The sequence below is a fragment of the Phascolarctos cinereus genome, unplaced genomic scaffold (genome assembly GCF_003287225.1).
Source record: "Phascolarctos cinereus isolate Bilbo 61053 unplaced genomic scaffold, phaCin_HiC Scaffold_4;HRSCAF=312, whole genome shotgun sequence".
Lineage (NCBI taxonomy): Eukaryota > Metazoa > Chordata > Mammalia > Diprotodontia > Phascolarctidae > Phascolarctos > Phascolarctos cinereus.
Window position 1 is genome coordinate 32166190 of NW_027555847.1, and position 14337 is coordinate 32180526.

Consider the following 14337-nt stretch of genomic DNA (forward strand, 5'->3'; position numbering starts at 1 on the left):
TAGATAGATAGATAGATAGATAGGTTTTAATAGCACCTACCTCCCAAAGTTATTGTGAAGATCAAATGAAATAGTAATTATAAAGAGCTTAGCATAGTGCCTGGCATGTAGTAAGTGCTATATAAATGTTAGCTATTACTATTGGATTAAATAAATAGACAGAAAGGCATATAGGATCTACATGCCTATATACTTGCATATATAATATATACAGAGTGTCTCAAAAGTCTTTTAAGCTTAAAATTACACTATGACTTTTGGGACACTGTATAAATGTAGTATGTGTGTGTATATATATATATATATGTGTATATGTCTGTATGTATGTGTATGAAAGATACTGTTAGTTGTTGAATGTCCTATCACTCCCCTCCATGTATGTATCTATATCTATATACACATACATGGAGGGAGAGAGAGAGAGAGAGAGAGAGAGAGAGAGAGAGAGAGAGAGAGAGAGAGAGAGAGAGAGAATAGTCTAATAACTGTCTTTTTCTCTATCTATCTGATCTATCTATCCATCTGTCTATCAGCTTTCTGGACACTTCCTAACATGACCCCCTTCTCTGTCTTTCAAGTGTTCTGACACTTTCCTCCTCCTGCCCCCCTTCACACACATGTTCTGTGGTACAGTTACACTGGCCTCAAGCCATTCCATTTCCTGACTGTGCATTTTCACTGGCTGTCTAGCAGGACCAGAAAGCTTCCTCTCCTCATGTCCACCTCCTAGCTTCCCTGGAATAGGCCACAAGCCTTTCCCAGTAGCCCTTAGCGTGCCTCCCCTCTGCTATCGCTTCCAAGTCCTTGTTTGCACACAGCCGTTTGCATGTCGTCTCCCTCACCAGACTGTGCATTCCTTGAGGACAGGGCACTGTTCTTGCCTTTCTTTCTGCCTCCACCACTTGGCACAATGTTTGGCACATAGTAAGTGCTTAATAAATGTTTATTTATGTGACTTTAAACATTTTTAAAAAGACAGACGATCAGAAACCATTGACACATATACATGCTCTATGTGATTATTTAAATCTAGAATGAATACAATGTATAAATATTCATTAAACACTGGGCACCAACCGCTGTGCTGAGTGCTAAGGACATGTATACAAAAATGAAGACAGCTCCTGCCCTCAGGAGTTTACATACCTAGAACATACTAAATGTCTCATGAATTCTTGTTGATTGATTATAACAAGGAGAGAAAACACACATAGAGGAGTGATGGGCAAGGAAGGATATTTTAATTTGGAAAGCTACTGGGATAGTAGATTGAGCCATTAGGATATAGATTTGTGGGGAATGATTCCTTGGGACACCTACTGTATTCCAATCAGTATTAATCGGTTTGGTATTTTACATAAATCATGTAGGGATAATTAGATAAGAGAGATTCTTATACTGGGCCTCAAACTCTAATCCAATGTTCACTTCTTGTTTACAAGTTGAAGCTCACCTCCACAACCACAAGAATGCTGCCAAAGATTATCTCCATCTGTTTTACTCAAATGCCTTGTCCAAGCCTAGCATGGGTAGGATGCCCTGATTCTTTGGGAAGCCACCCAATTAATTTTTGTACCTCTGGACTACTCTATATTGTCCCATGTGAACAAGTGACCATCTTATGACCACTTAATTACCAGAGATGACTATTGCCTTGCCCATCTTTAGTGCCCTGGAAGGGAGATGACACGTATGTGTGTATATTTCATGCGCGTATGCACATATATACACATACATATAGTATATACACACATATACATAACAAATGCAAAATTACCACTTAGTCAGTGAAGATGTCCTATGCTTCACCCAACTTCACCCGCCTTGCTGATATACCATTTTTTGATTGATATATCATTTTTGGCCCTTAAAACAAGGTTTATTAACCAATGGGACTTTGTATCCTGTTTTGCCTCTCCACAGTGTACAACGATTGAAGCCAGTGTCAAATCCTACAAAAACAAGGTTCTAGGGACCAAGGGCATCTCAGATTGTGAGCAAGGTCTGAGGTCCACTGCATTAGAGAGGACCGTGGACCCTTTAGTAAAGTGCTGTTGGCTTGGAGTTCAGCCTCAGTGGTTTTTCTTGCAGATTGGACAATTTTGGATCCCACAGATTAATATGACCTTCCAAATAGCACTATCAGGACTTATTTAAACTGGAAAAGAGAAGGGCTGAAGGTCAGGGATAGTACGCCTGTGGTAGCAAGGTGGCTAGTGAGAAGGCCAGGGTAAAAGGGGGAGTATGGCTAGAACTGGCCTAGATTTAGGGGTCATTGAAGGTACTCACCATGAGCATTAGGGATGGGAGTGAGGTGGGGTGCAGGAACATATTCCGGAGCTAAAAGGGTTAAGTCCTTAAGGGTATGGTCTTTGGACCAAAAGCACAAGGGAAATTTGGTTTTTAGGAGAGAAGATGGACTGAAAAATGGAGAGAGGAGAAAGAGCTTACTTTTCATGTATTACCTATGAGTTACAGATATATTTCAAAGTATGTTGTAAAGGCAACTAATCTTATACGTATATACTTCCTCATGGTAAATAGTGATTTCTCCAAAATAAGCAAGATGGAATTATGATTTAATTACTTGGATACTGTTAAATGTCTTAGGAAGCACACTGATATGTATTTGTATTGTGTTTACCCTATTGCCTCTAAGGATTGAATATAAAGTTCTCCTGGCACTGAAATAATTTCAAACCTGGCCCCCTTCCTACCTTTCCAGTCTTTTTATATATAGCTCTCCACAAACTGGACCCCTTACCGTTCCACAAATTTGCTACCTCCTATTTCTTTTTCTTTCTTTTTTTTTTTTTAGTTGAGGTCTTTTTTTAAAAAATATTTTATTTTCCCCCTAAATATATGTTAAGATATTTTTAACACTTTTTTTAAAGATCTGAGTTCCAAATTCTATCCCTCCTTCCCTCCCCCTTCCCTGACATGGTAAGTAATCAGATATAGGTTATACATGTGCAGTCATGTAAAACATTTCCATATTAGCCATTTGTATAAGAAGACTGAAAGATAAGAAAAAAAATGAAAAAGAGTGAAAAACAGCATGTTTCAGTCTGTATTCAAACAATATCAGTTCTTTCTCTGGAGGCAGATAGTATGCATCACCATTAATCCTTTGGGATTGTCTTGGATCATTGTATTGCTGAGAATAGCTAAGTTATTCACAGTCCTTCATCGAACAATATGGCTGTTACTATATATATATCATTCTCCTAGTTCTGTCCACTTCACTTTGCATTGGTTCATGTAAGCCTTTCCAGGTTTTTCTGAAATCATCCTTCTTGTTATTTCTTATAGCACAATAATATTCCATTACACTCATATACCTCAGCTTGTTTATCCATTCCCTAATTGATGGGCATCCCTTTGATTTCTAATTCTTAGCCACCACAAAAAAGAACTGCTAAATATTTTTGTACATGTAGGTCCTCCTTCCCCACCATTCCCCCCCTTTTTTTCTATCTCCTATTTCTCAGACTGCCCCTCCCTTTCTGGAATGGACTACCTCATCACCTCTCATAACTTCTGGTTTGCTTCAAGATTCAGCTGAAGCCTTTTCTAATACCTTCCTCAGCTGCTAATGCCCTGTCTTCCAGAACTACCTTGAACTTATTTTGCTTTTGTTATATGTATATATGTGTGTGTATATGCTATGTGTATATATACACATGGAAATATACACATATATGTCTCCTTATTTACATGTAAATATATACACAATGATTAAAAGGAAAATTCAGATATGAAACAGGAAGAGGATCACAGATTTAGAAATGAAAATAAGCTTATAGGTAATGGCCTTACTTTATAGATGAGGCATCAGAGACTTAGAGACATAATATGACTTGTTCAAGGTCACGCAAGTCATACCTGCCAAACCCAGCATTCTTTCCATTGAAAATGAAGACTTCCAATAGTTCTTCATTGGCCAGAAGGACCTGGGCCAGTCTGTTTATGCTAGTAGCAGAAATCCTTGCCAATCATTTAAATTCTTACCTGATTCCAAGTCCAAATCTCTTATCAGTATTCCAAACAAGGAAATTGAAATCACTGGAAAGAATGTTTTATTTTGTTTTGTTTTTGCAGTCAAAGAACTTGGGTTTCAATCTTAGCCATGCCATCTTCTATCTATGTGATCTTGGGCAAATTATTCAAACTCTTAGGAACTGTTTCCTTATTTATAAAATGAGAGGGTTGGACTAAATAACCTTTAACTACCTACAAGTTCTAAGATGATGGAGAGTATCCAAGAGCAACTGTTCCAACCCTGAAGTATCATGACATTGAGGTTAAAATGACCGGCCCAAGGTCACTTCTTGGCTCTCTAGTTTACATATGATTTCATCCATTCTCTAGAAAGTGTCAGGATAGGTCTGAAAATTGTAATTCCTTAGAACAATGGTATTAAACTCAAATAGCAGTGGGGCTACTAATCTGTTCATAAGGATCCCTACATGCCACACAATGAGTCAGTTTTAAAATGCTAGGTGGCACAGTGGTTAGAGCACCAGCCCCGGATTCAGGAGGCTCTGAGTTCAAATCCGGCCTCAGACACATAACACTTACTAGCTGTGTGACCCTGGGCAAGTCACTTAACCCCATTGCCTAGCCAAAAAATAATGTAATGTTATCTTGTTTTTTGTATTTTTATTTTGTTAAATATTTATCAATTACATTTAAATGTGGTCATATGCGGCTTGTGGGTTGGGTATTTGACATATTGGGCCCCCTCAAATCTTCTCTTTTCCATATGGGCTCTGCATAAAGTCAGTACCTTGATGATCAAGTCATTGAATAGTGAAATGTATAAATATGAAATTCATGCACAAGAGATTGTAAGATTCATAGAACAGAGACTTTTATTTAAGTTTGGAAATAGATAAAAATTTTTTTTACCAAAATTTCAACAAATCCCCAATTCAAATCCTACCCCACATACATGAACAGAACTATGAGAAAGGGTATACTCTTTGTGTATCTTCTTTATTTCATTGTAAGTTGATATTTGTAAATTACACACAAAAACTGACATGATCTATCACCCAGTCACTCTAGAAAAGAAATTAACACAATGATTTTTCACCAGAATCAAACATCCTTATTTTTTTATATGAAAACTGAGTGAGTGACCTTAAGGCTTTAGGTTTTCTTGCTAGTATGAGGTAAACAGCATAATTCATGTTAAGGCAAATAACACACTACATGTGGGATATCAGTGTGTTTTTTTTTTCCATGGGAAAAATTAAGGACCAAAATATCTTTGAATATATAACATGTATGGAAATTACCAATATTGTATGGGGGAAAAAAGATCCTCTATAAAGGAAGGAAGATGAATTTGGCTATCTTAGTGATGCCCTTTTGTTCATAAGCATGACTGAGATTTCTCCTCTAAATAGGACCATATTGGAATTTGATAAGAAAGACGCTGAAGTCAGTGAATTTTATTTATTTTACTGGGCTAATTATCTCTGAAATCAGTTTGGATCAAATTCAAATTCTTTACCACATCTCTCATCTTTCTCCATATGGAGAAAAGCAAAGATGGCTCTGGATGGTCAGTGAGATACTGCTCACTTCTTGGGAGATGAAGGAGAAAGAGAACGTAACTCATTATTTCAAAGAAAAATTCTAAGTAAAATTGAAAGTATCTAAGCTGTCAGAATTTCCGATCCAAAAAAGCATTAATTTAAAATTCATAAACATTATTTCTTCCTGTCTCTTTTCAGAAGGTACACATTTCAATAATATCCCAAACCGTTTTCTCAAACTCAATGAAGTGGGTCACTTTTTTTTTTTTTGGTGATTGTCATTTCTTTTCCTCAAGGAAGCAGGAGAAAGACATCACTTTGGTGTAACAGAGGCCACAGCCTTCCTGGCAGCATCTTCCAAGTCACTGGCAGAAGTAATGGGAAGGCCACTGTTATTCAAGATACTTTGAGCTTCTTCAACATTGGTTCCTAGAGAAGAGGAAGACAGATGATCTTAGCAACACATCTGCTAGAGTATATGCCTTTCCATCACTGAAGAGCTACAATGCTTTTGGGTAATCGGCTCAATCTCTTTCAGCTTTATAGTTTCATTAGGGCAGGCAGTTGGCTTGATGGATAGAGTACTGTACCCAGAGTCAAGAAGGCCTGGATTTAAATCCTGCCTCAAATCTTTGGGCCAGTTAAATAACTTCTCTAAGTCTCACTTTTCTCATCTGTAAAATGAGCACAATAACAGCACCTAGCTCACAGGGCAGTTATGAGGATCATATAAAATAATGTACGTAAAGTATTCCATATGCCTGCTATGCAGCAGGCATTATTTTCATGATCTATAAAATGTGGGACTTGGAATTGATGAGCAAAAAGTTCCCTCCCATACCAACATCTTATGATTCTCTTGTCAGTATTCCATTGAACCAAAATTTCTTGATTTGAAGAGAAACATTCACTTTTGGAAAGAACATCCAGATGACCAACTCTTAATCTGTACATTTTAAAGACATAAGCTATATTTTCTCTCCTGATGCATAAAGTTGTTTCTAAAAATATTGGGGGTTCCATGGGAACATATTGGAAAACTGGAATAGGTACAGGTCTGGATGGCTGGGGAAAGCCTCTGTGATGCTTCCCTTCTGTATGGTTAGTTTGAATACTAGACCTTACTAAAGATTTATTCCAAACTAAATTTGACTATTAAAAATGTAATTCCTGGGCAGCTAGGTGGTGAAGTGGATAGAACACCGGCCCTGAAGTCGGGAGTACCTTAGTTCAAATCTGGCCTTGGACCAAACACTTAATACTTACTAGCTGTGTGACCCTGGGCAAGTCACTTAACCTGAATTGCCTAAAAATTAAAAAAAATATGTAATTCCTGATTAAAGTTGTATTGAAAGCAATAGGAAGGTTCTGGAATACAAGTTTAGGATAGCTTGCTTGACTTATAGCCTCTGTACAAATCAAGTGGCATAAAGGAAAATTTGCTCATAATTCTCTGTTGGTCCAGAGTATCACAACAACAGGAAGAGCGACATCATTATCATCATCATTGTCAACGACAAAAACAACACCACCAACAACAAAAACAGGAAAAATAATGAAAAAGAGAAATGAAGGCATTTCCTAAAATGGCTGGAGACCTTGAAATGCTGAAATCCAAATACGTGTCAAAAATGCATAATTACATATGATGGCAAGATGCATCTCACATCCTTCACAAGTGGGTCAGAATAAGCCCTTACTAAAATATCTTTATAATGCTATTATGTGTTTGGTGTAGCAAAACAGTTAACTGCATGAACATTTTAAAACTCTGCATTCCCTCTTCTACCTTGACGTCTTTCACAGGGTTTCTCCTCTACACCCTCTGCATCCCTACCATGACAGGGCCAGGATATGCTTTCTTCTTACCTCCAATTGTCTAATGGTTCCTTCTCCTCCAGGTCCATTTCCTCCAAAAGTCTTCCCTTTTGTCCTTTCCCCCAACCTCTGCCCACTGATCGTGCTATGTTTCTCTTCAAATTATCATACATTTTACTCATTTGGACGCATGTTTTTTCCCTGGTAGACCATAAGCACCTTGTGGTTACATACTGTTTTTTTTTTTTTGTAATCTTTAATCCCAAAGACTTGAATATAGGAGGCATTTACTCAATACTTATTAAATTAGATGAAATTTAAAATGTCTGTTTTGGAATTCAGTCATTCATTCATTGCCCAGATTTGGGATTTTATTCGTGTACAGAGCTCCCTGTGTGGAACTTCTTTCAACGTGTATCTGCAATTTAAAGTATTAGAGAGTCTCCAGGAACATTGAGAGGTTGACCCTGTAGCCTAGAGCTACACAGTGGGTATATGATAGAAGCACGACTTGGCCTTAGGTTTTTCTTTTTCTTTTTTTCCAGGATTTATTTATTTATTTATAATTATATTTTATTTTCTCCAATTAAACATAAAATATTTTTTAACATTTGTTGATTTTTTTTTTTAAAGTTTTGAGTTCCAAGTTCTATCTCTCCCTCTCTCTCCTCCCTCCTCCCTGAGATGGTAAGCAATATGATACAGGTTATATATCTGCAATCATGTAAAACATTTCCATATTAGTCATTTTGTTCAACAAAATTCAAAAATGAAAGAAAGAAAGAAAAGAAGGAAGGAAAGAAGGCAGAGAAGATAAGAAGAAAAAAGAAAACAGAAAAAAGAAAAGAAGGAAGGAAGAGTAAGAGAAAGAAAAAGAAAAATAGGATGTTTTGGTCTGTATTCAGATGACATTAGTTCTTTCTCTGGGGGTAGACAGCATTTTTCACAGTAAGTCCTTTGGGATTGTCTTGGATCACTGTATTGGTGAGCATAGCTAAATCATTCACAGTTCTTCATCATACAGTATTGCTGTTACTATGTAGAATGTTCTCTTGGTTCTGCTCACTTCAATCTACATTAGTTCATGTAAGTCTTTCCAGGTTTTTCTGATATCATTCTACTCATTATTTCTTATAACACAATAATATTCTATTACAATCATATACCACAGTTTGTTCAGCCATTCCTCAATTGATGGGTATCCCTTCAACTTCCAATTCTTGGCCACCACAAAAGGAGCTGCTATAAATATTTTTGTACAAATAGGTTTGCCCCCTTTTCTCTTTTTATCTCTTTGGGATACAGACCTAGTAGTGGTATTACAGGATCAAATGGAACACACAGGTTTATGGCCCTTTGGGCATAGTTTCAAATTACTCTCCAGAATGGTTGAATCACTCCCACAGCTCCAAGAACAGTGCCTTAGTGTCTCAGTTTTCTCACATCTTCAACATTTAGCATTTTCTATCAATGAGGGTTCATGAATTGTACAATTAGAAAGACATCTGTCAACCTCTAGGGCTAGTCCCAGAGGGGAGATATAGCAGCCATGCTTTAGGGACAAAGACTACCAGTTCAAGGTGGGTAAGGATGAAAGAGAAGCCCCAGAGTATGTGCTACACATGAATTACTAGTGTCAGTACCAGTAACAACTGACTGAATCTGAATTCCTGCTATGAAATATAAGATATACAGCAATTCAAATACATTTTCATTTGCTCTTGGCTACTTAGGTATGAGTGTGTCTCTGCGTGTGAATGCATATAAACTCATACACATCCATCATAAGATGTCTGCCCCTTTGAATTTCACCAGGGATTCTTACCCTTTCTTGTGTCATGGACCCCTTTGGGAATAGTGGGGCCAAATCACTCCCTCTAAGAATAATGTTTTTAGTGAAAAAAGTGATAACTTTTCTCATCCCAAGTTTTCAGATTCCCTGAACCTTGGACCCATGGGACATCAGGGTCAGAATCCCTGGATTATAGGATTACAGAGTGAACATTGGAAGGAACTTTCAAATTCACCTAGTACAACCCTGTCATTTTACATTTGAGAATACTAAAGCCCAGAAATGTTGAGTGACTTTTGATCCAGGGCTTCATGAGCCTGCAATTCCTCCCTGGAACTGGCTCCTGTAGCCTGAATGTGTGTGTGTGTGTAGATATGGACTGATCCTCCATATCTGAAACCTGCCTTCTTGGTGGCAAGTATTGTTAAGGGTCAGCTGCAGCTGGGTCTTTCCACTGTAGAAGCTGGAAAATGTCGTTGTTGTCCCCCTAGGCTGGTACAGCCTCTGGGCTAATGTTGTGGGTGCCTATTACCCACAGCTGGGCTACATTGCCTTAAGTCATGCTTCAGTGCCCCACACTGAATATTGTGCAAATTGGTTTTGCATTCTTGTTTAATGGGTAATATTGTCCAAACAGGATATGATGGAACTTTGGAGTCCTGTGAAATATCCAATCTAACTCATCACATCATTGGATTTTATCTAGTTAAGCAGAGGAAGCCCATTTGTAGACAAAACACTTCAAAACTAGGCAATAAAGCCCTCAGACACATTTTTAAAAGGTTGTAAATGAAAAGAGACGCTTCAAAAATCATACAAATGGCAAAGCCTTGGTTAAATGAGATCAGATTAATTAAAAGAGATGACCAATTGTCACTCGAATCCCCTAGGCTTCATTTCATTAATGTGGCAGAGCCAGAGGGGAAAGTCTTCTGAATCTCTGAGGAATGGTGCTTACCTCCATTCTGGTTTACACCGAGGCTAGCACCTTCTGGAGGCACCAGGTTGAAGGCTGGGCAACCTCTGCAGCCTCAGAATAGCAGTGTGGATTTTGATTCATTGTGTTTTGGTTCATTGATCCATTCAGAATTAGTCAAGTTACAGGTTTTCTTTTCTTAGGTATGCTTCTATTAATGACTGGCTACATCCACAATAGAACAATGAGCAAATGAAAGCACTTATTTACCCTTCTTTTCCAAACATACTTTCATACATTAATGGCTCTTATTACAATGCATGTAACAGAAACAAATAATTAGCTTTGGAAAAGATACAAAGTATGATTTCTTTTTTTACCCCTTTCCTCAAGGCGGACTTTAGCTGGATTTCTCTCCTCAACTGCATTCAAACTTGTCCGGATGGGAAATAACCTAAGTACCAATTTACCATCCTTTCTCTTCACAATTTGCAGCCAACTTCACAATGGAAAACCCATTGGCTATGGAGTCAGAGGTCCCAACTTCAAAACCTGCCTCTTCTACTTTTTTCTTGAGTGATTTGACCAAGTGACATAAACTCTCTGGGGCTCATCTTCCTAAACCTTAATCGTGCACATTGGACTGGATGAACTCTATGGCCCCTTCTGGCTCTAATTCCATAATCCTATAATGCACACTTACCATGCATACTTAGTCATTCTCTACCCATCCATTAATTACTAGGTTTAGCATTGACTGTGTAAGTGTTGAACCAGCATCCTGCTGTCTTTGTGTAATTTAGGCCTCTCCACAGTCCTGACTATATTAGCTCCTTGGGTTAGGGATTGAGTTTGTTTCACTGCACCTGAACAGGACCAGGAGCTTGTGGGACACAGATGCACCTATCAATAAATGCTTAACATAAAGGGTTCTTGCAGAAACTGACAAACTTTTTTTTTTAACTGCTGCCCCAGATTACTGAGATAGACAGCCATACGCTCTGTTCAGGGTATTTGGAAAACACCGATCATCATTTGCCCAGTGTGATTGTGGTGGAGTACTATGTGGAAGCTTCCATTCTCTCATTCCCCTGTTCACTACCTGACATGTGGTCACATCCTCCTCTTCACCGCGTGGTGCAAAGGAAAGAGCATTGATTTTGTAGTGAGACAACATGGTTCAAATCCCATCTTGGATGTAATGACTGCCTTGGGCAAATCCTTTCCTATCTCTGGCCTTCATTTTCCTTAGCTGTAACAGAAGGCGTTGGCCAAGATGGTCACAAGGTTCCTTCTACCTCTTTTGAGGGGTGGATCTGTCTTTGATTTGATCTTTGTATTCCCTGTTGGAATCCTAATCTGGCACTGCTCTTTACCTTCTGGGTGACCTGGTGTAGTCACTTCATTACTTTGGGTTTCACAAACCTAGAATTGGAAGGGAACCTAGAGGCTACTGGGTGCAACCTCCTCATTCCACAGCTAAAGAAACTGAGGCCGAGAGAGGGAAGTGTCTGAGTCAAGATTTGAACTCAGGTATTTCTGAGTCCAAGTCAAACACTGTATGCACTCCTGTACCTGGGACCTTATGATCCTGAGTCTCTTCATCTCTGTAATAAGCCTCATCTGTAAAATGAAGCCAATGACATATGGATAATTGCAAGGTAAAGGCTTTTGTAAATGATAAAATGTTCCAAAGATATGAATTATTAGCATCTGAGGACATTCCTTTAAGTTTTAATTCAATGGACACAAGGAGGGACATTGACCCCAAAGCTATCATTTTTTTAAGGGAACAGAAAAACAAAGCAAATCAGAAACCCAATGGCCAACTTAAAAGGCTGCCTTCACATCGGAAGCTCCTTGGACTCTCTTGGGATTATTTGAGCCTGTCTTTTAGGGGAGACCCCAAGTGGCAGCTCTTTTAAAAGGCTACCAGCAGCGGCACTGCCCAGGGCCTTCATGTTCTAAAGGGGAAATTTGAAGAGCAGAGTGGACTGCTTGTCTGGCTGCTGTTCAGCTCTGGTCTTTAAATGATGTCGGTGGTATCCTTTTCCCAATCCTACCTATCCCTACCCCCACACCCAACTAGGCGTTTTATTGCTATGTCAAAGCATCTAATTGCTTCATAATTCTGGGCCCTGCTAAAATGAATTCTAATTCCATTTGCAGTTTTAGTCTAATTACACCCTTAATTAGTGAGTAGGCAGTGGGCATGGTCTGAGCTGAGTGACTTTCTGTGAGATTTACAACGTTGGCTCTGAGACTTGGTTAGAGCTGTGAGAAGAAATATTGCAAAGTCTGCATGTAGGCAACATGACAAGATGAAGGTTTGGATTCCTCCACACACAAGATAATTTTTGGAGTTTGCCTGCCTTTCTGGCTTCAGCAGCACTCTTCTAGGGGACTCTTGGGTCTTTTCTTCTAGAGTGCTGAGCAAGGAGTCAGAAAATGGCAGAGATGATCCTCAGCTCTTCTCCTGGCTGAATAACACATTTCTACAGCACATGATTTACAAAGTACTTTTCTCTCAACTACCCTCATAAGGTCTATAGCAAAGAGTATCTTTAGATGACCTCTAAGGTCCCTTTTAGCTCTAAATCTGTGGTCCCATTTCAAGCATTATTATCTTCATTTTACAGATGAGGAAACTGAGGTTCATAAAGGTTAAGTGACTTGTCCCTGATCCCACAGCTAGTAAGAGGAATATTTAAGAGGCAGTATGGTGCACTAGAGTCAGAGGACCTGGGTTCTAAACAGCTCCTCAGTTTCCTCAACCACAAAATGATGGGGTTCAACTAGATGACCTCAAGGTCATGCCAGCTGTAGATCTATGATTCAATTATTAGACTCCAGGTGGCTTCCCTGACTCTACACGTGGAACTCTATTATGTCATTGTCACCCCATCTCTGAAGCAGACTGTTTGAAGGATACTTGAAAGGGCAATGGGGGTATGTATGTGTGAGGGGAAATGAGTGAGGGGACAAGATGAAAGTGGGGGAAGGAGAAATAGCAGCTGCGACAGTGATATCAGTGGAGAAGAATGAGACACCCAGGATACCTTGGGCAAATGCTTGTTTGCTTGGGAAGGAAAAGTAGAATGATCTGGGTATTTAAAGTGAGTTCCTTCTATAATCAGCAGGTGGCTTTTTTTTCTTTTCTTGTAGATCTCAATAAAAACAAGTGATCAACAGCTTCTTCAACCTCCAACATGGAATTTAGGGCTCCAAAGAGAGTGTTTATGCCTATGCACACAATCACAAAAGAAATTAATCTCCTTCCCATTTTTAAATGATTTTGCCTATACATTCTAGTATTTATTAAATGCCATCTTGTCTCTTAATGGAGCTATTTGAGGACATGGTTAATATGTACCTGTATAGTTAATAGCTCATCTTGAGTGGGGTGGGCTGGGGTGGGGTTTCAGGTGTTCCTTCATATCAAATAACTTACAGAGAGCTCCCCTACAGGAGAAGGCCCTCAGTCAGATCTCTAACCACTTTATATATGCTAATGTATTTTTAATCAAAGGGAAACAGATTTCAAAATGAAATCATACCCTATTGCCAGAGAAAATTAAATAAAAAAGAAAGCCTTCCCTTACCCCCAACTTCTCCTGATACAAAGATTTACCACTAACCTCCTACCACTGGGTGGTGTCAGAGAACTGTAAACAGAGATCCACTGTTAATTTCTTAATGTAATCTGATCTTGACTCTCACTAATCCCAGCTAGAATAATAAAAGTGGAAACAACCATGGGGTTCTCTTTTATGAGGAGCCAGGATTGTGCAGAGGGAATGTGGAGACTTCTCCTTTTGGGAAGCCATGAAGCTGAAGTTGAGAAAAATATATATATTTTTTAAAAAGCTCACCTTGAAGAACTTCCCATTAAGGTATCTTCTTTTTGGATCAATGTGTTAAATAGGTAATTTACTTTAAAAATTAAAAAGAATTTTATTTCTAGGAAAAGCTGATGTTTGAAATGTAGCCACTTAAAGGGTCTCCTCAAGTTGTCCTTTATATACTCCTTTGGCTCATTCAAAAATGTTTATCTTTTAATAGATTTCATGAGTGTTTGGTAGCATGGTATGAGAACGTGACAAAAAACAAACAACACAAACAAACAGACATAAAGAATGCCAGATTTGGAATCAGAAGATCAGAGTCTGAATCCTAGTTCAGCCACATACAACCTCTGTTACTTGTTATTTTAGGCAAAACATTTTATTTCACTGAACCTCAGTTTCCTCATTTGTAAAATGAAG

The 14337-nt window shown here is 38.6% G+C and overlaps 1 protein-coding gene across 1 annotated transcript in view; it reads right to left on the minus strand.

Moving 5' to 3' along the window:
* Window positions 1–4856: 4856 nt before the first annotated feature.
* SUCLG2 (succinate-CoA ligase GDP-forming subunit beta) overlaps window positions 4857–14337 on the minus strand; it is a 323754-nt gene continuing 314273 nt past the window's right edge. The window contains exon 11 of the mRNA XM_021007549.2: window positions 4857–5975. Within this exon, the coding sequence (XP_020863208.1) occupies window positions 5860–5975 (116 nt within the window). The 3' untranslated portion in view covers window positions 4857–5859. The remainder of the gene's footprint in view (window positions 5976–14337) is intronic.